At 42.5% G+C, this 20,718-nt stretch overlaps 4 protein-coding genes across 4 annotated transcripts; 2 read left to right on the top strand and 2 right to left on the bottom strand.

The window, feature by feature from the left end:
• Window positions 1-95: 95 nt before the first annotated feature.
• LOC135645156 (probable serine/threonine-protein kinase PBL23) lies at window positions 96-2,741 on the top strand. Its single transcript, XM_065163268.1, has 5 exons — window positions 96-800; window positions 1,312-1,493; window positions 1,579-1,768; window positions 1,854-2,236; window positions 2,319-2,741. The coding sequence occupies exons 1-5, from the start codon at window positions 239-241 to the stop codon at window positions 2,697-2,699; spliced, it is 1,698 nt and encodes a 565-aa protein (XP_065019340.1). The 5' UTR covers window positions 96-238; the 3' UTR covers window positions 2,700-2,741.
• Window positions 2,742-2,862: 121 nt separating this feature from the next.
• Window positions 2,863-4,608, bottom strand: LOC103993930 (F-box protein PP2-B10). The gene is made up of 3 exons (XM_009414170.3): window positions 4,117-4,608; window positions 3,888-4,006; window positions 2,863-3,413 (listed from the first exon to the last, which is right to left on the bottom strand). The coding sequence occupies exons 1-3, from the start codon at window positions 4,405-4,407 to the stop codon at window positions 2,963-2,965; spliced, it is 861 nt and encodes a 286-aa protein (XP_009412445.2). The 5' UTR covers window positions 4,408-4,608; the 3' UTR covers window positions 2,863-2,962.
• Window positions 4,609-5,075: 467 nt separating this feature from the next.
• On the bottom strand, window positions 5,076-10,195 carry LOC135645155 (putative disease resistance protein RGA1). Its single transcript, XM_065163267.1, has 2 exons — window positions 10,152-10,195; window positions 5,076-8,817 (listed from the first exon to the last, which is right to left on the bottom strand). The coding sequence occupies exon 2, from the start codon at window positions 8,799-8,801 to the stop codon at window positions 5,454-5,456; it is 3,348 nt and encodes a 1,115-aa protein (XP_065019339.1). The 5' UTR covers window positions 8,802-8,817; window positions 10,152-10,195; the 3' UTR covers window positions 5,076-5,453.
• Window positions 10,196-16,200: 6,005 nt separating this feature from the next.
• Window positions 16,201-18,236, top strand: LOC135645681 (gibberellin 2-beta-dioxygenase 8-like). The gene is made up of 3 exons (XM_065164315.1): window positions 16,201-16,903; window positions 17,234-17,555; window positions 17,964-18,236. Exons 1-3 carry the CDS (start codon window positions 16,470-16,472, stop codon window positions 18,234-18,236), a joined length of 1,029 nt encoding a protein of 342 aa, XP_065020387.1. The 5' UTR covers window positions 16,201-16,469.
• The last annotated feature ends 2,482 nt before the right edge of the window (window positions 18,237-20,718 follow it).

Genomic DNA, 20,718 nt, shown 5'->3' with positions numbered 1-20,718 from the left:
TCTCAGGCCAGCTCGATGGTCAAAGCACGGAACAGATGAGATCCAAATTTAGCTCCGCGCTTATGTCCAGCCATCTCGTTCCAGCCGTTGTTTGTTCTCATCCTCGGGGAGAGGGAAGAAACCAAGGGAGAGGAGGAGGATGAGGATGTAGGAGACGTGCTGGAAGCCAAGTCTTTCCTCCATCGATCTCCATCTTTACGCTGAGTGGGTTGAATTGTTGGGAACGACTTCATACTCGATGGGGTTGATAAGTTTCACAAAGAAGAAAGGTGGACGGATGATGGATTGTCTCTGTTGCTTCAGATCGTGGAATGAAAAGAAGATGAAGGCATGCGATGCTCAGAAAAGAGTAAGGAAGAAGAAGCCACCGAGAGACGAGGCAAAGAAGAAGAAGAAGAAGAACTCGTTGTTGTTTAGAAGAAAGAAAACGATGGCAATACAAGAAGAGAAGAAGAAGAAGAAGAGGAATACGCTATTCTTTCTTAAAAGAAAGAAGAAGAAATCATCAAAGGATGAGACGAAGAAGAAGAAGAGGAATAGGTTATTCTTTCTTAAAAGAAAGAAGAATAAATCATCAAAGGATGAGACGAAGAATAAGAAGAAGAGGAATAGGTTATTCTTTCTTAAAAGAAGGAAGAAGAAATCATCAAAGGATGAGACGACGAAGAAGAGGAAGGTACCAACAGAGCAGAGGAAGACATCGAGACAGAGACGGTCCAAGAAGTTCTGGTGGAGAAGGAAGGGGCAGAACAAAGCAAAAACTCTCGAATTCCTAGTTCATACCATGTCCTTCAGATCTGGTACGTCTTCTTCATGATTTGCATGTCAGCAATTGCAAAATCTTCGTTACAATCCTCCTATTTTATTAGACTGGATTTTTCCTCTTCTCTTGACAAATATTGGATGCAGAACGTCTTAGTTGTGTTTACTGATACAAGTAAATGGTGAATTGTTCTCCACGGATGCTATCAGAAAATAAAAGCAAAACCACAAACTTGTTACTCTGAGGAGAACTCTGAAGATGCTACTAAATCAAGGAACACCACATTTGCATCACAAGGACAACCGGTTAACTATCTATCCAAGGAAAGAGACTAAAAGACACTCACTACATCCAAGAACAGTTTGCACTTTGAATAACCTGCATCGTATGTGGTCTAGGAAGCATATAGTTTCCAGAGATGAAACTAATAGGAAGCCATCCACCGACGAGAAGCGCATGTTTCTTAAATTGCAATGTTTCTTCGATGAATTCTTCACAGATATTTTCATTTTTCAACGGAGAAAATGAAAATTTTCTGCTCCTGGCAGACAGTGGCAGGCACAGGTTTGCAGCTGAGGAGATCTTGCGCATAGGCAGCGACAACATCGCAGCTCGTGTGTTCACGTACCGTGAACTCGCAGCAGCAACCGGAAGTTTCAGCTCCGAGAACCTGCTTGGTGAGGGTGGATTCGGGAGAGTGTACAAAGGACAACTCAAAGGCACCAACGAAGTAACGCCATCTCTCATCATCTGCAGATTGCTTTAGCTTCACAGCTTCCAGCGAGTCTAACGCTGTCTTCGATCCCCTTGCATAGGTTGTAGCAGTTAAGCAGCTCGACAGAAAAGGATTGCAGGGCAACAGAGAGTTTCTCGTCGAGGTGCTGATGCTGAGCCTCCTGCACCATCCAAAGCTCGTCAAGTTGCTCGGATACTGCGCCGATGGAAATCACAGGATCCTGGTGTACGAATACATGCCACTGGGTTCACTGCAGCAACATTTACTGGGTGCATGTCTTCGGTATTCCATCCGTTCCTACTCGTGAGTAAGACATTTCTAACTGTTTACTTGCGCGTTATGTGTGGCTTACAGATACAAAGCCAAATGCCAAGCCTTTGGACTGGCACACAAGAATGAGGATCGCCGCTGGTGCAGCCAAAGGCCTGGAGTACCTGCATGAGATTGCAACCCCACCGGTGATATATCGAGATTTCAAAGCGTCGAATATACTTCTGGATGAGGAATACAACCCGAAGCTATCAGATTTCGGACTTGCTAAGGTTGGAGACAAGAGCCATGTCTCTACCAGGGTGACGGGCACCTACGGCTACTGCGCCCCGGAGTATGCAATAACAGGACAGATAACGAAGATGTCGGATGTGTACAGCTTCGGCGTCGTGTTGTTGGAGCTAATCACCGGAAGGAGAGCCATCGACCTCAACCGGCCCAAACGCGAGCAACACCTTGTTCATTGGGTATGCCAAATTAAGATGGTCACATTTCATGCACTGTTATCTTGCGAGCTTAAGCGCATGGGATGATGATATTTCTGCGCAGGCGGAGCCGCTGTTCAAGGACAAGCGACAGTTCGTGGCCATGGCGGACCCAATGCTTGAGGGAAAGTACCCCATAAAAGGCCTTTCTCAAGCTCTGGCTATTGCTGCAATGTGCCTCCAAGAAGAAGCAAACATACGGCCGCTGATTAGCGATGTGTTAATTGCTCTTGAGCACTTGGCTGATCCCAACAATGATGAGGACGATGGCCCCCAAGCATTCAGCTTGGAGATGGTCTCGCAACACGCATCCACTTCCGGCTCTAAGATGGTAGTACATGGTATCGGTGAGGCTCCCGAGGAGATATTGGAATCAAATAGTTACCCGGAAGCCAATTCCTTCTCGAGCAGAGAACAGGACCTAAATGAACTGGATGCGATTTAGTCGATCAGTGCATGCATCAGAGCTAAAAACACAAATGGAATTCTGGGGAATTTCAAAAGCATATTTGATCTGTTTTGTGTTGCACTGTAAACTAAATTTGCTTCATATAAGAAATCATCACAGCTCAAGTCTCCACTCTGTTCCACTTGTCATCTTTCTGTACACCATCTTTTCCTATATATATATATATATATATATAGAGAGAGAGAGAGAGAGAGAGCAGATTGGACGAAACACTCATGCATGCCCATCAATCATCATATTTAGATCTTAGGTCTAAACTCGAGGCCCTGAACAATAAGCCCACGCTTCCAATTCAGCCCTTCGGTCTCCCTCAAGTTGACTTCTACGTTCCCATCATCCCCTTCCTCGGTGTAGAAGTCACCTAACTCCATCTCCATCCAGCCATCCTCTCTCAACCGCGTCTTCGCGTCCTCTCCTTCCACCGCTGCCTTCTCCTCTTCACCCTCTTCCTCAGACTCGTCGTCGTCGTCGTCGTCGTCATCTGGTTGTAAGCGGATGAAGCTTTCCGACGCATATGATCCCAACTTCACGGAGGCCTTCTGAGGAGGATCGCCGAGGCCGTGCGAGCCAGGGGTCAGCTTGAAGACGATACAAACAACGTAGCGTGTCCTCCGAGAGAGTAATCGGCAGTTCATTGAGCCACGGATGTGCAACCAGCAAACGGAAAGAAGCTCTGCCACCTTAGCGAACCTGTAATGATAATGAAGCAGTCTTATCCCTATAAAGAATGAACGATGATCTCTCCAAATTAACACCAGTAAACATTTGTCGAATGCCAACCCACTCTTTTCATAGCTAACTAATGACGGTATTTGTCATTTGGAGATAATTATCCCTCATTAATACTCCAACGTCAAAGAAAAGTCACCCTAAGAGGATGCATTATGTATATTGATAAGGTGCTCATACGTCCGCTAGATTTCTCTTACCCTCAAAAATATCTTTTGGAGCTCATAAATGATCCCTTATCAACATACGTTGGTCAATTGATTCCTTCCTTATATAATACACAATTAACTATAATTTAAGTTTGCCAGCTAGCTTAGTTGGTAAGATCTAAACTCGGATCGGATCATGCCTTCGTCATTTACTTCAAAGAAAAAAAGAGAGAAAAAAAAACACTTGAGTTTATCTGTTCCTCGTCGAGTTCATGGATGGACTTACCTGGACTCGGGATGAGGAACCCATCTCCAGTATCGAGACTCGTAACCCCATATGATGGTCATGCTTTCAGCAGATACCATGTAGCACTTCCCTCCCGTTGACTTCTCCAGCCGAAAGCTCTATGATGTTTCGGATAGAATTAGTTTTGAAGAAGATTTTTCTTTTCTTTTCTTCGTTTTTTTGGGGGGAATTAAGAGATGAGATGAGGATACGTGGTTGATGGACGTACTACTTTGCCGTCGTCGAGGAGGATGGAGTCACAGAGGCGGATGTAGAGCTGCTTCTTGGAGGAGTACTCCACGGGGTGGACGGCGCGAGACAGGATGTCGGCGTAGTCCGACGGCAGGAATCGCTCCCACAGGACGTCGGAATTGGCGGCGGAGAGGAAAGCGGAGGAGACGAGCGCCGACCTGCAGGAGTCGCGAGGCGAGGTGTGGGAGAGCACGAGGGCGACGCACTCCTCCGGGAGCCTGGCGAGCTCGCCGCCCCCCTCCGTCTCCCTTCTCTTCTCCATTCCCATGCGTATTATTTGTGGTACGCGGCGGAGAAGTACTGTGCTCGTGCCTGATCTATTCTCTTCTTCGACGGAGGCGGAATCGAAGACGAGCTGCTACCATATGCTTCTGCTTTATCTTCTCTCGTTAGTTTGCCATAGTCTGAACACAACTTCTCGTCTCCCTTTGGAGCCGCTGTACGCTGACTTTGAACAGTCCTTCGACCATATCACTTTGTGCTCTCGTAAGCATCCTCTCTAATTATTGCTTCCGCCAAAAGATTTTATATTATATTTTATTTTTGACATCCATGTGAATCTGATCTATGCCAATTGTGACGATTTGCATTTCCATTTATACACGGAGAGACAGGCACAGAAGCCGAGGAATTAACATTCATACGAATCTGTAAATTAGATACTTTCATTGCGAAATCTACGCCGCAAAGAAGATAGGTTTGCAACCTGAACCAGCTATAATAGGTTGAATGCGAAAGAAAGGGCAATAAATGTTTTATAGTCATTCTACCTCAATAGTAAATGTTCGCATGCCTCTTTCACACTCTTTTATGGCGGTCATAAGAATTGATTCTCACCTCAATTATACCATTCAAACAGTAATGCAACATTATTCATCAATAAATACATACAAGTCCATAAATCTTACATGACATGCAAAAGGCCAAACCACGTATGTGTACCAAACAGAACTGTGACAACAGAGCGAGGTGACTCAGAGAGCCTCCCCAGTATTTCTCCTCATTGGCATCGGTTATAAGGCCTGGATTATGGGATAGGTCAGAATGTTCTTCATCAGTTATATGAGATGGATGATCTTCATTAGTTATATGGGATGAATTGGGATGGTCTTCAGCAGTTATATGGGACAAGCTGGATCGATCTTCATCTGTTATATGAGATAGGTTGGGATGATCTTCATCAGTTATATGAGAGGCAGGTTAGGAGAGTCTTCATCAGTTATATGGGGCAGATTGAGATGATCCTCACTAGCTATACCAGATAGGTTAGGATGATCATCATTGGTTATGTGAGGCAACTTAGTGTGATCTTCATCAGTTGTCGGGCGAGCTATGACGGTCCTCATCAGTTTTGTCGGACAGGTTATGACGTTCTTGATGATCTTCATCCGTATGAGGCAGATTGGGATGATCTTCTTCCTCATCATCCGTATCAGTCATGTCGAACCGGTTATAATGATGTTGATAGACTTCATACGTCCGATGCAGACTGGGATGATCTTCAAGCAGATTTGAAGCCTTCGGCACCAATATGAGTGCCGTACCATCAGAAATCTTCAAGGGGAGCGTTTCCTCGTATCCTTTTAGCCAATCTGGTAAAGAGATGAGGTTTTCACATCCAACGAGTCTCAAACTCTCGAGGCACTTAAAATTCTTTATATCCTCTGGTAAACTCCTCAGCTGTGTGCACCCAACCATTTCCAACTCCTCCAGGTTGTCCCAACCCTCGAAGTTAGACGGCGTCGGCGTCCACAGCCGACCATTGTCCAACCAAACGTTCAATCTTTTAACTTGTGACAGGCGCACCTCTAGTTTCGCCAACTTTGGGCACTCGATCAGTGTCAACTCCGCGAGCTTAGGGAACAAGTCTTGTTTTCTCACCACCGTCTGCCACTTCTCTAGGTTAGGCATTTCAGAGAAAGTGAGCTTTTCCAACGTGGAAAATCTGCCATTGTCACCGTAGAATTTATCATCCACGGAGCTGATCTTCTGCATCCCGCTGATTTCAACGATCTTAAGACGAGCTAATTCCCCGAGAGCTGGTAGACTCCCGCATCTTCTGAGGTTGATTAGTTTGATCTCCACCAAGGTGCAGTGATATTCTTGTTTGATTCCCATCCAACTTGGAAATGCCTCGCCCGTGTAAGCAATGATCTCGAGTTTCCGCAAACTTATGTTGGGTCGGAGGGCTTCGATTACTTCCGACGACGATGAGCCAGCAGATGCTTCGGTACCGTCGTCCATTTTCTGGCATCCCCATTGTAACGCCAAACTCCGAAGGTTTGGTTTCTCCTCCAGCTTCGCGGCTTCAGCGTCCTCCGGCTTTGACACTCCTTCGAGGCTTCGTAGATGCAGCTCCTCCAGGCTTCGTAGATGTAGTAGCTCTTCCAGGTTTCGTTGATGTAGTAGCTCTTCCAGATTCACCAAAGCATGCATCTCCCGGATGGCTTTTCCAAGGTTGTCCACTGCAGTGTATCCAGATAACTTTTGGAGGTTACGCAGCTGCTTCATTTTACGGGGCATTCGAGTCAAGGAAGAACATCGGTGCAGATTCAGCTCCGTCAGTGATTTCATGTTGTTCAAACCTTGAGGTAACTCGATGAGCGAGTGACAGCCTTCAAGGTCTAACTCTTGCAAGTTGACGAGGCTTGTGATCGTCTTGGGTAACTTCCGAAGCTTTGTGCAGTAGGCCAGATTCAATACCTGTAATTTTCCAAGGTCGTGGATCTGTTCCGGGAGTTGCTTAAGCTGTTGGCAGTGAGCTAACTTCAAGGTCAGCAAATTCCGAAGGTAGCAGATGGGATCAGGGAATTTTTTGAGCTTTGTCTGCGAAAGGTTGAGGTACCTGAGGTTGAGCAACTGGTGTTCCTCGGGTAGCTTCAGGATCTGGGTAGCTAGCGGATCCAGGACATGCACACCTGTGAGCTTGGTCGACTCGTGTTGTGGGATCTGTGCAGTTTGGCATTTCCGATCCATCAAGGCATTCTCCTCCTCCACGATTAAAATCGAAGGTCTGAGAAAATAAGGCAAGGGCATCAGCAGTGCCCGTATCTTCCGATCAACGGGTAAGCACAACTGGCCACAGTAGTGATCGAGTACTGAAAACCGGCTAGTCCTTGACATCGACGACTGTACTTCGCGCTGCAGATGCTCGATTGCTGCCGCTTTGTCGGTTGAATGTGGTATGAAGCCTTCGGCAGTGAGCATCTGCAGTAAGTCCTGGAAATCAAAGGTGTAGCCCGGTGGAAAGAAGGAGTAATACAGGTGTCTCCGTTCGTCCCGGGATAGAAGAAGATAGAGGGAGAAGAAACGCAGGTTGACGAATCTCGGAACCGGTGGGGACTGCACATACCCGCTTGAAAGGGGTTTGGAGCCTTCGTCGTGAGAAAGCTTCTCCTCAGTAGCATCTCGTCCTGTGGGGTAGTCCAACAGATGAAAAGGATCGAAGTAGTCGATGGATTTGTCAGTACGAACAGCACCCGCCATTTCTTCCCACCGACTCCGCTCTGTGAGCCTGAAGAATACCGAGGCCAGAAGCTTAGCATGCAAGGGATTGCCGTGGAGTAGGATGTCACGTGGAAGTAGCTTTGCCGCCGAAGAAGCCTCCTCTTCCTCCTCAGGGTGGATCACCGCGTGTCTCACGAACACTTGTTCCCAATGTTTCTCCGATAGGCCCGGGACGTCGAATTCCATCATACGTGGCTTAAATATCCCATCTTCGGAAGACACGATTATGACCGTACTCCCCGCCCCGCCCTCACGCAAGAGGATGTTATGCAATTTATCCCAATTGTCACCTTCCGAATTCTCTCTCCTGATGTCATTCAGGACGAGAAGGTATTTGCTGCCTCGGAGACTTTCATTGACGAGTTTCCAGATGCCATGCAGGTGGCGCTCCAAATGGCTGCACGGTTTCTTCGTCATGGAATCGGCAAGGTGAGTCGCGATCCTCATGGGATCGAAAAAGAGAGAGCCGGGCGAGTCTACCCAGATTCGATGACTGAACTGCTCGCGCGCCCAGCGATGGTGGTAGATCATCCGAGCGACGGTCGTCTTCCCCATTCCTTTACGACCCTTTATGTTGACGATCAGGGGCACAGAACCCGTGGACACTTGTTGTCGCTGCCGAATTTTCCCAATGAAATCTTCTATAACCTCGTCTCTGCCCACAATCTCAGCCTTCAAGATGGTGGAGAACTCTACCTCGCATGGGTCCATGGATTCCATCATCTCCTTCCGAAGATTCAACCCACGCGCCCTGCTCACCAGGATATTCAACCTGGCTGCTGTATCCTTGAGCTTTATCAGGATAGCATCGCGAGACGCCCCTTTGTCGTCGTCGTCTAGGGAGTAGCAGCGCTGCAAGCGATTGAACGTCCCCGTCGGTTGCCATGTTACGATCCGGCCAAGCAGGCCTTCGAAGTCCAAAACGGCCACACGCACATCCGTCACCCAGTCTCCCACATCCTTCACCCGTGCCTCTAAGACCAACTCCTCCATCGCCCGTAGCTGGGCGTCCATTATCACACCATGGATGACCCAGAGTCTGCCACGAATCATTTCGGCATGGTTTCGGACACCCAACTCCTCCACCTGCGCCCTCACTGCAGACGACGGTAGAACCTCCAACAACACACGCTTCAAATCCAAGTCCACCGTCATGTTGCTTGACCGAGTGCTAATCGACCACAATACCACAATTGAAACTAAGAACACATGATTATGACAAAGTATAATGTCTCAATCATTTGCTGAATCTATTATTAAGAACCCAGAATAATCGGATCACATACATAAAGAGTTAATTCGTAAAAGAAGATAAAACCTGTCTGACATCGATCATGTTCATCACTTCAGCAAGCATTCATTCATCTCCTAAGCTTCTTCTAGGTTGTATGAACATCTAACAGCCATGTACGATATAGTCCTTAATCGATAGGTGATTCAGAAGAAGTATCAAGTCAAAATCCGGTGAAACTACAATTGGGTACGTAATCCTCATGTACGATGATGAGCCAAATTGATAGGTCTTCTTGCCCACTGGATCATCATCAGAATATTTTTGAGTAATGCTAAAATGGACGATGAAACAATCGAGTGCCAAAATGTTTGATTAGAACCACCTCATGGTGATGAACATTAAACCTTCAACAAGCAAGGACTTACTATTGATGAAAATGTTTGTTTAGTAATCGTTTGATGCGGACAAAGATTGCTTTTATACAGTGGTGGGTGCAATTTCTTGGAAGACAAAGATTGCCTTTATATAGAGATGTTTGCGGTGCTCCAAGGGCTTACTATTGATGAAAGGGTACAATCAATTATTGTCGAGTCCAAGTCAGTGAATATGGTCAAGATTCTCATCAATTAAAGTTAGATCTATCCTGGAATTCTTTCATAGGTGTAAAATTGTTCATATCTCTTAGTGAAGACAACAAATGTGTTTGATTGGTTGGTCAACTAAAGAATCTATTTTATTTTATGAAACAACACGTGGGTTATATTAGATTATGTAGTCCTATCTAATTAGATAAGATATATTACATTAATTTTTTTAGATATTATTTTAAATACTTATGATAAAAAGCATTGAATATGTTCACTCTCTTTTAAGTTAATATTTATTACACTTTTGAAAAAAAAAATAATAATATGAGGATCATACAAGTGAGGCTAATTTCGATCAATCCAACAAGTGATAGAAACTAACAAGTCTAACAGTATATCTCAAGAAAAGACTTGTATGTATGTATGTATATATGTATGTATTATTCTACGAACATAATAATAATACGCTGAAATTAGACTGCTGAGACAGCAGCAAATAATCATCGATCAGGCAAAACCTATTACGGTATAGAAACGAAAACCGGAAGGTGTCCTAATGCCTACGCTAAATGCCATTACGAACTTGTAATTCATGCAGCCTGCACCAGTACATCTCAAGAGAATAATTGCAACAAGTATATATGGGCTTAGACGTGCAATGGAGTTCGAAGGCGAGGGAGTTACCGTCAACAAGAAGCTCGATGAGCGATCATCCACCCTCTCTCTCACTTGTTCTTCGTTGGCATTTTTATCTTCGCGAGCTTGCCACTTATATATATATATATGAGTAACGAAGCTTTTCTTAATCCTCAGCATCCGGCAAACTTTGTATCGAAGTTACTTGACCGTCAAGCTGCTCCAATAAGAGCCCTCTTAATCAGATACAATTGTGCTTTACTTGTCCTTCAAAGCTTTCCCTTCTTCTTGCATGTCAAGTAACCGGCTGGAAGCAGCACATCGAGGCAGGTGCCCGATGAGCAAGTTAAGCATCTCATCTTTCAGCACGACTCGGCTTTCCATGCGAGCGAATCCCCAAGTCCTTTTGCACGTCGCCAAATGTGGCTCCCAATACTATACCTTCTCTAATTGCGAGGCAAAGGCGCCATTGCTTCGTTAGACACCTTGCCCTAGTGATGCTTTCTGTCTCTAGCTTGCTTACGAGCAAAGCCAGTTCGCAATTGCTGTGGAACAGTGTTAGATACTGTTATTTAAATTTAAATGAAATTAGATTAGGAGTTTGAGATAAATCAAGAGTTTGTATCTAATTAGGAGTAATAAATTATTGATCTAGGATTGGTTTAAGATTATAAATAAAATGAATTTATGTAGAACTTCAAGAACAAGGGGAAGATATTACTAGAAAGAACTAGGACTTTGGATTTATCCAAAAATATCTATTTATATTAGCCAAAAATAAAGTATAAGATTTTTAAAAAAAATAAAAAAATCCATCATATCCCAATAAATCTTTTCAACCTCATATATTTATTTTAATCTAAAATTTTATTTTTATTTTATCTAATCCTAACTATTTGAATTAATCGTAACTCGAAGTTGTCTTCAGTATAATTCGATAATATAATTCATTCTTAAATTCCTTAATTCATTAGCAAGAACTATGATCACTGAAATATCCAATGAAGGTATTTTTTGAAGTATCAAGATATTTGAGATATTATTGACAAAGATTTTACAAAACCTAATAAACAAGAAGAAGATCCATAGAACCCAACATTTTTGAAAAGATCTCAATAGCTCAAACTTTATATGATATTTGGTCCATCCTTCACAAGATTTATCAAGGTATGACTAAGTAAGCATTAAAATCAGAGCTTGAAGGTTTAAAAATGAATCAAACTAAATTTATTTTAGATTAATTTTCTCATATTTTGGCCATCAAATACTAGAATAAAAACTAATTGTGAAGGTATTATTAATGTTACAATTATGAAAAAGATTCTTGAGTCACTAATATTTAAAGGAGTTCAAAGATCTTGCGAAGATGAACACCGATGAACCGATAGGTTCGTTGATGGTCCATGAATAATGGACAAAGAATTGAGCAGCTACAGTGATCTCCATCTATACTCGATCGATAGATACAACCCTTCGACTCCATCAACTTCCCAGGCCAAAAATGGAGTCAAAGAAGCAGATCTATGGCTATGCCTAAAGGTAGCCCGACTCCGGCGAAGTACTGAACACAGGCTTCTCCTTGTCCACCGCATTGCTCTCCGCTCCGAAGCTACTTGTAACACTCCTGATTAGTCCCACATCGAAAGTGGGCAGGATTAAGATTGACTTATAAGAGTCTTATGAGTGTACTATTATCAACTTCAGCTTAAGTATTTTGGTCAGTGGTTTAGACTAAACGAAGTTGATAGGCCAGTTAGCCCATCATGCTTGAGTCATTATATTTGGTATCAGAGCCGACCTAGCATTTGGGCATGGTGAGGGGGCTCTAGTAGGAAAGGACTACCCGACCTGTGTGCAGGGACGAAGGCGGAGTGCTTCCCACCGCGTGCCCAGCCGCATCATTTGTTGATGATTTCTGTCTACAGGTATTTTTTAATATTTCATTTGTTGAAGTTAATTATCATAGCCTTTTTCTAATATTCCATTTGTTAACTTTGATCGACTCCCATTACCTTCTTTCTTAAGCAGTCTATCAGTCACTGAGAAGCTGTGTGTCATTTCTTCCTTCACCAAACTAACTGATGACCGGTCGAGCAAAGTTGGCTCCTCGTTCAGCTTACAACACTACGACGCATGTAAATTATATTGATAAAGAAAAAAAAGACACATGTAAAAGTCTTTGATAGATATGTGATCAAATAGAAAATTTCTTTGATAGTATATGATATTTGAACACTCGAGTTAGTAATCACAAAACTAGAAATAGAAGTCTTTTTTGATGAATTATTTATTTGAAAGGTGAAGTTTGGTGATGACTCTATAATTGACACTAAATGTGTGGACAAAATACTTATTAGAATCGATAAAGGACGATAAAAGTCAATTTATTGCTACTATTTAGATGACCAAAAAGTCAATTTATTGCTACTATTTAGATGGCCAAAAATATGATATTTTCTTTGAATATTTATGATTATTCCTGTTTTAGTTCAATTATGAAATATGAATCTTGATTATAACATTTATGGTTTGTTATCTACATTTTAATGATTTGAAAATACTGTATGAGAAAAAGATGATGTGAATGATGTATTTATTATAGGACAACAACAACATCAGTCCTTTCCAAAAATAATAATAGAAGAAGGAAAAGTCATTGGAAATTATTCATTTAGATATTTATGGGTCAATTGATCCAATCTTATTAAGTAATAAAAAAAAATTCTCACTTTTATTGATGATCTTAGTAGAAAAACTTAGTTACATTTTCTTTAAAAGAATATGAAATTTTTTTATATATTTTAAAAATTTAAATCCTTGGTTGAAAAAGAAATTTAACTTACATAACCCTTTTTACAATGTTGAGGTGCTCGACAACACCTCTTTTGGGTTATGGTTAATAGGGAGGGGTGTACATGGTGTTATTTGTAGCTCTAAATCAACCCTATATCCATAGTTTTCTACCCCTAATTAAACACAAACTCCTAATATAATTCCATTAAAACTAAAATTATAATCTCTAAATTGTTTTCTTAATTTAATATTTTTTGTAGACTTTTAAGTAATTTTCGTAGGTGCTCAAATGCTTACGTTTGAGATAAAATAAATAAATAAATTATAATTTAAATTTAAATAATATTAGATTAAGAGTTTGAGATAAATTAAAAGTTAATGTTTAATCAAGAATAAAAATTATTAATCTAAGATTGACTTAGGGTTATAAATAAGATCCCAAAGAGGTGTTGCCGAACACCTCCTCAACATTGTAATAAGGGTTGTAATTTATTTCCTCTCTTTTATTTTTTCCGGTTTCTTTGGGATCTCTCTCTCTCTCTCTCTCTCTCTCTCTCTCTATATATATATCTCCCAAAATCAGATTCTTCCGACTTAGAAATGAATTTTCTTTTTATCTAATAGTAGGGACCAAAGTCGTGTGTGCTTGATTCATGGAACGCTCGCAAAGATATATATCACATACTTATCAATGGAGGTTGCTCTCGTGGATTGGACACCCGAGTCCATAGATACTGTAGCAAAAGATCCCCGACATGGGATATTTCCAAGCACACACACCATCCTTCCAAAAATTTCTGATCGCCGTCTCTTCCCTACGAATGATGGAGCACTTATCCGCTTAGCAAAGTCGACAGGTGGCAGCTTCCCATTGTCGTGCCGACGTCCGACATCCCTTTCACGACGGTTTCGCTGGGACACTCATCTTGTACGTTTCAGTCGATGCCTTATCGGTAGAGATGATTGGTCCGCGCGGCGGCGTATACGCAGACGGACGGACCGGGCGGCTCCTCCACGCTACGCTCGCCGACGTGGCTTTCCCCTCGAGCTGCAGCCGCGATGCTCCCACCTCCACATATTTCATTTATTTATTCATGGGAGAGGGGTCAGTGCTGTGGCTTTTCTACATGCAATGCTTCAATTTATTTGGCTTCAATATTTCTATATACATGCTTAAAGGGACAGTACCGTCTTCTGTCTGTTCTTGTATAAGAGATTTGTCTATATAATTCCCTCCCAATGAATTAATTGAATCTGGTGGTACTTCTCATTTCAGCTGCAGTGAAAAAGGTTAATAGGCACCTTTCGACTTTGTTTGTGTTAGAGCTGAATCGGAATGTTGCATCTCTCTCTCTCTCTCTCTCTCACACACACACACACACACACACACACAATTCTTCAGTTCCAGTCCATGCAATTCAACGTATAATTATCAGGTGAAACATGCATGGAGGAATACCTTTGGTATGTGTGTATCAATATTAAGCTTTATTGGTATCTAAGAATATTGATGAGTCTAGTAATTAAAAAAAGATTTATCGACCCGACATTACTTTTCTACGGATTTGATGATTGATTCGGACAAGATCAGACGTCGCAAAACGTGCCAAGTAGGCAATTCTGCGCGCAATCCTGGAGGTGCTCTATAATAGGATGATAGTACAGTGTATGCAACCGAATCTTACTGTGGCATGACTTGACAGATAGAGTCGACAAGAATGGCAGATAGATTTCCGCGGAGCTACAGGAGTTTTTCTGTGCATGTAGCTTGTCAAACGTGGTTTTAAGGCCAGCCATTCTTTCCCTTCGCTAACCATTGGAAAGATCTCGCGCTCGAGTAAACTTTCTATATATTATGCCGACATCGAGAGAGAGGATTGTGCAGGTGGTTAATCCAGTGTTGGTGACTTGTGAAGGAGAGTGTTAGACGAACTGTTCATTCGTTTTATGATTTTGATTGTTATATGTAGATTTATCTTCATTCACACGGACCTAATCACTCGAGCTCTATCCATCCCGCTCCCCCTTCCCCAGCTTCTTTGGTCCTCGTTTCTCGTCTGATCCTCCTTCCAACACTTTGCCAATCACTGCGGCAAATGTGTTCCTTTGATATCCCATTGACGTACGTGTTCTTTTCAGCAACCAGTCACACAGACTATAAATCGGGGATATGGGTGGCACACTTATATATGTAGATTCAGCTCTCTTGCTTCTCTCCGGGGTCATGATCAGTTCCTCCTTCCACTCTTCTCCGAGTAAGTTTTGATCTTGTTCACTCTGCCAAGCTACTTCTGCACACAAAAGGAAAAGGAAAGTTCTGCATGTCTACGTATGGCTCTTCTGTACATGTTCACGTGAATCTTTCTATGATTTCTGTACACTATCTCCTCAAGTCTTACACTAGTATTTCAGGTATCATATACTCGATTGTCCATATCCCGTGGTGCCTGAAATTTAGGCATTCATATAGTGGGTAAGAAGCGATTTTAGTTGGGTTATACTCGCCACAATTGACATGGAGCTGCAAATGGGACGAGTTCTCGGCAATTTCATCCCATGACTTGCTCACAACATGGAGTTGCAGTGTGAGTAGACTTTTTCTTCGCTGAATCCAAGTTAGAATGTAGAATCTTACATGGACCGGAATATGTTATATTTGAAACTAAGACAACCCAGTGACTCTTTGTGTTCGGATTGTAGTTAGATTCCAAATATTTAGATATATCTGATTATATCCAGATGAATCTTAATCAGATTCGAAGTCGTTAGTCGATTAGAATTCGAATTGAGATTAGATATCTAATTAGCAAAAAAAAAAGAATACTTAGTGAATTAGGATTTATGGCCATTAATACATCATAAATATCAAGGCTTTGGGGAGTGCTTCATTGATCTCAGTTGTTGCGTCATCTTGTGTCATTTGCGGACCTGCCGAAGCTTCTTTGCTCGAGTGATGCAGTCCATGTAGAAGCATGTCCGAGGGGCCTCCCTTTTGTGAGCTAAAGGAAGCTGAAAGAATGGAGGCTTTGGGGATTGTTTCAGAAGCACAAGAGCTCAGCCAGGTACCACTCGAAACCCCTTTCTTTTCTCTTTACTCGCCATCTATTGATTAGGAATCATTCATTGCATCTATATACTGATAAGATAAAAAAGACCATACACAAATTCATTTTGCTACTGATAAATCCAAGTAAAAGAGTGCTGTAATGGGTACAGATTTCGCACTATTCCATTTAGCAAAACCTGCCTACGTTCTCCCAACACGTGCATGGGTTGATACTTGAGAATAATTTGCAGAAGGGAAAGCAAATGGGTTGCAGCAAATGGCGATAGACCTCTTTAGATCTGCACGAGGACGAGTGTTTCCGTCTCTCATAAGGAAGGGTTCGAATTTAGTTGATTTGTCGCAGGTCAACGTAGCAAGCAAGCTAAATGACCCAATTGCTCATGCTGGTTTTCTCCTCTTGAGATAGAGAACAAGCCCAGTCTTGCTATTTGCTACCCGACGACACTGAGCTCACCTCTTTTTGAATTATCTTCCCCTTTCAGAGTCTTGCAGATCGCAGCGCGACCATGATTGATTCCAATCCACCATTCTTTGCCGCTTACGGGAGCCTCTTCCGCAGCCGACCGGCTGCTGGTAATCATGAGGCTGAGGCAGTGGAGGAATGCGACCTCCCGATCGTGGATCTCAGCCGTCTTAGCGACGAGCTCCAGGCCGAGCAGTGCAAGCGAGAGATCGTCACGGCCGCCTCGGCGTGGGGCTTCTTCCAGATAGTGAACCATGGCATACCTAACGGTGTCCTGGATAGACTGCGAGCGGAGCAGATTAGAGCGTTCCGGCAGCCGTTCAAGAAGAAGGCCGACGAGAAGTTCCTCGGCTTCTTGGGCGACAGCTATCGCTGGGGAGCGCCCACGGCGACCAGCCTGAAGCAGCTATCGTGGTTGGAGGCGTACCATATTCCTCTCTCTTCCGCAACCCATCCTGCCACGACTAGCACTTGCAGGTATAGAGGAAATATAATAATATTTTTATAGATCAATCAATATAATAATAAAAAATATTATAACATAATAAAAAAAAACTATAACATAGTATAGAGGAAATAGATTCGTGATTCATAGCTCTTTTTGATCATCTCATGCATATTAATTGACTTCATTTATATTTCCCTCGTATTATTCTGACCATCATCTCATGCATTATGTTAACAGTGTAAAGAAAACATATGACAGTGTCGAAAGTAGCAGACGAGATAAATGTGTTTGTTTGCGAGATATCAGCACGAACATTGTGCACTAGGCAGTGTGCGTCATATCTCCCGATTGTAACGCAGGTGTGTGATAGAGGAACTCTCGTCGGCGATGTCTCGGCTGGCGGATCGACTGATGGGTATACTCGCCGAAGGATTGGGAAGTGATGGGAGCTACATCAAGGATAATTGCAAGCGTAATACGTGTTATCTACGATTAAACCGGTATCCCCCGTGCCCGGTAGCAGGTGAGGTGTTTGGGTTGGTTCCCCATACTGATACTGATTTCCTCACCGTGCTGTGCCAAGACGACGTGATTGGGCTGCAGCTGAAGAAGGGTGGGAGATGGATCGCTGTTAGACCTAATCCTGGCACGCTAATCATCAACGTCGGTGATTTATTCCAGGTAGCAGCACTTTTACTCGATGATGATGGATAGTTACTTGATTAGTTTCTTAATTAGAAGTTGAAGGATTAGAGAAATGTTAATCCTTTCATACATATATCCCGTGATGTGATTCGAATGTCTTAATTCTTAGCGATCTAAAACTATTCTCTCAATCTATCCATCTTCGTTCATGGCAAACACATGATGTTACTCTACAAGTACACCATCGGGGGGGCTCACCAATGGTCTCCTGTTTGCCTCGTAGTTCTTCCGCATAAAGGTCACGGTAATCTCGTTTAACTCAGGGCTAAGGGCGTCCGAGTCTTGCTTGCACGCATGGCGACGTTTCGTTAGATTAAGGGAGAGTCACGTAATCGACATAGACACCTTCTTACTATGAGAGTGAGTGGTTTTGTGTGAATGCAGGCGTGGAGCAATGGACTGTACAAGAGTGTGGAACACAGGGTCATGTCGAATCCACACCTGGAGAGGTTCTCGGTGGCCTACTTCGTTTGCCCCTCGAAAGAAACCATGATCGAGAGCAGTGCACGGCCGGCCATTTACAGGAAGTTCAGCTTCGGGGAATACAGACAGCAAGTACAACAAGATGTAACACTATTAGGTTACAAAGTTGGGCTCACGAGGTTTCTTGCTTCATGCAGGCGAAACAAACACACCAATGCACAGTTCCCTCCGTAGCTCTTGCTTGTTACGGTGAAGCGTTTTAAAACCCCTATACGATGTAGATGGTGATGATGATGATGATCATCATTATTATTATTATTATTATTATTATTATCAAACATGCTAAAAAAAGCTCAAACAAAGTGCTGTTCTCTCCTAACTTATGGTACAACATTCTCTCCTAAGGTTCCATGGTTTACTCTCTCTCTCTCTCTCTCTCTCTCTCTCTCTCTCTCTCTCTCTCTCATATTCACTTACATGAAGTTGCCGAGAATGACAGCAACTAAGAAAAACTTCCTAGACTCATTTGCAGCCTTCAAAAATTGCAGATCTTAGATCTAAGTCATTGTAAAAAGATTCGGAAGCTACCAGCACAGATCCACAAGCTTGTGAATTTGAAGATTTTGAGACTGGCTTACTGCACACAACTCGAGAGGCTTGTGAATCTGCTAGTGTTGGAAATTGAAGGGTGTTGTCGTCTGCAATCGTTACCTGACAGCTTCAGTGACATGGAAAACCTGACAGAGCTAAAGATGCTGAGATGTGACTCGTTGACAGGGATGCCCCGTGGAATAGGAAAACTGTCTGACCTCCAGAAAGTGGCCGGGTGGGCTGCGGTTGACGGCCATGGAAGTGCCACTTTCCAGTACTTGCAAACTCTGATAAATCTTGAAGAGCTACGTCTGCAAAACCTGAAATCGATGTCAGATCCGGAGGATGCTCCAACTGGCAAGCTGCACGAGAAGTCAAAGCTCAAGCATTTGGCGCTCCATTGGACGGTCGACGATGAGGTAGAAATGCCCTTTCTGCTCCTACAGATTCTTGAAGGCCTCCGACCCAATCCAACTTTGGAAAAACTGGAAATCAGTTGCTATTTGGGTGACGAATTCCCAAGATGGATGAGAAATCTCAGGTCCTCGGTTGAGATCAGACTGACCAATCTCAGGAACTGCACCAGCTTACCTGCACTTAGACAACTACCTAATCTTGTGATTGACGAGATAAGGATGCCACATTTACCGGGCTGCGACAACTCTTTCTCGGTGATGCTTAGATTAGAGCGTCGGATGTGTCCTAAAATACAGGGGGAGAGAATATTATTTTCCTGGACTACAAGAGTTGCCTCTGATGCAATGTCCAGAATTCAGAGAATTGGATGTTAAATTCAGTGGAATTAAATCTTCAATGAGCTCTCGAATGAATTAAATCTTCAGTTTAGCAATGAGATGCTGTGGACATCTAACTTAAGGATTGTGGCACAAACTCAATTGAATCAGGGAGCTAGAGATTGTTGGGTGCAAAGGGCTAATGAATTTGCCACAACTTATGAAGCATTTGTTGGGCTAATGAATTTGCCACAAAGCATTTGTTGGACAGATGGCTCATTATTCAGTTCATAGTGGGCTTTAATAATCTATAGTCCATAGGTATTAAAATCATTTTTCTTTTAGTCTAAACCGTTAACGAAGAGATATGGTAGTTAGGGAAAAAAAAGGGAGGAAATAGTGGCTGCGAACTGGGCTGAAAAAAACTGTTCAAGGATAACGCACAGGCTGTTCTCAATCATCCAAGCAGTGTTATCACCTTATGTTAGATCAGATTTATAGTAGATTTTTACTATGATTATTTGGAAAGATTTTGGACACAATGGCATAATCCTTGTATCTTAGTTATTCTCTTATGATTGTTGCTTAAGTTTTGGATAGAAGACTTTGAAATTTGTACATTCATTATTTTTATAGTGAATTTTCTCTAGTTTGCCCATGATTTTTACCCTTCACGATGGAGGGGTTTTTCATGTAAATTTTGGTGTTCTATTTGATTGTGATTTTCATTTAATTCTGTTATGTTACAGCCTACCTATATTTATTCGTATGCAAAGTTATCGTTTTATCCCATCAATTGGTATCCATAAGAACAAGTGATATCTAAAACTTTGATTAATGATAAACATTGTAAGTTATACAAAAAATAATTCTATGTGATTCAACAACACACACGATTTATAGCCAATAATTGCACGATGAACCTAGATCTAACACCACTGTTGGAAACTTTAGAGCGCATCACATGTTTAGTAGAAAACAGAAAATAAAAATTAATTTCCCAAAAGAATAATATAGGAATGTCATGCGACAATTAGGAGCAAAAAAACTCAAGAAATCGAAAAACTATATAAGATTCGTGATACGTTCTCATCTAGAGCAGATCGTATATCTCCGAAAACATAGATCCAAGTTTATGGATGGAGGTTAGATATTCTCCTTTCTAATGGTGATCCACACGATAGATAAAGCAACGATGTACCTCCTTTCATGATGTGTTCTTTCCTCACCTTCATGCACTACCAACACGTAGCAGGGGCAGTCTTTGTCACTACCCTCTCACACCAAAGAGGGGGCAATCAATTGAGAAAGAAGCATGGAGAGAAGTCAAGGAGGTGGTAGCTAAGGGATTCAGCCTTATAACTCTTTTAATCCCACATCCCTTTTATAGA

This window comes from Musa acuminata, chromosome BXJ3-8 (genome assembly GCF_036884655.1).
Source record: "Musa acuminata AAA Group cultivar baxijiao chromosome BXJ3-8, Cavendish_Baxijiao_AAA, whole genome shotgun sequence".
NCBI classification, from domain to species: Eukaryota; Viridiplantae; Streptophyta; class Magnoliopsida; order Zingiberales; family Musaceae; genus Musa; species Musa acuminata.
Note: the sequence above shows the minus strand (reverse complement) of the source record. Positions and strands in the feature narration are given on the sequence as shown.

Bases quoted from the DNA above. Each gene is read 5' to 3' on its own strand.
- LOC135645681 (XM_065164315.1), top strand. From the start codon at position 16,470: ATGATTGATTCCAATCCACCATTCTTTGCCGCTTACGGGAGCCTCTTC. The intron at 16,904-17,233 runs GTATAGAGGAAA...ATTGTAACGCAG, and splicing joins GCCACGACTAGCACTTGCAG to GTGTGTGATAGAGGAACTCT. The intron at 17,556-17,963 runs GTAGCAGCACTT...GTGTGAATGCAG, and splicing joins ACGTCGGTGATTTATTCCAG to GCGTGGAGCAATGGACTGTA.
- LOC135645155 (XM_065163267.1), bottom strand. From the start codon at position 8,801: ATGACGGTGGACTTGGATTTGAAGCGTGTGTTGTTGGAGGTTCTACCG.
- LOC103993930 (XM_009414170.3), bottom strand. From the start codon at position 4,407: ATGGGAATGGAGAAGAGAAGGGAGACGGAGGGGGGCGGCGAGCTCGCC. The intron at 4,007-4,116 runs GTACGTCCATCA...GAAACATCATAG, and splicing joins TCCTCGACGACGGCAAAGTA to AGCTTTCGGCTGGAGAAGTC. The intron at 3,414-3,887 runs GTAAGTCCATCC...TTATCATTACAG, and splicing joins GTTCCTCATCCCGAGTCCAG to GTTCGCTAAGGTGGCAGAGC.
- LOC135645156 (XM_065163268.1), top strand. From the start codon at position 239: ATGGGGTTGATAAGTTTCACAAAGAAGAAAGGTGGACGGATGATGGAT. The intron at 801-1,311 runs GTACGTCTTCTT...TGCTCCTGGCAG, and splicing joins TACCATGTCCTTCAGATCTG to ACAGTGGCAGGCACAGGTTT. The intron at 1,494-1,578 runs GTAACGCCATCT...CCCCTTGCATAG, and splicing joins AACTCAAAGGCACCAACGAA to GTTGTAGCAGTTAAGCAGCT.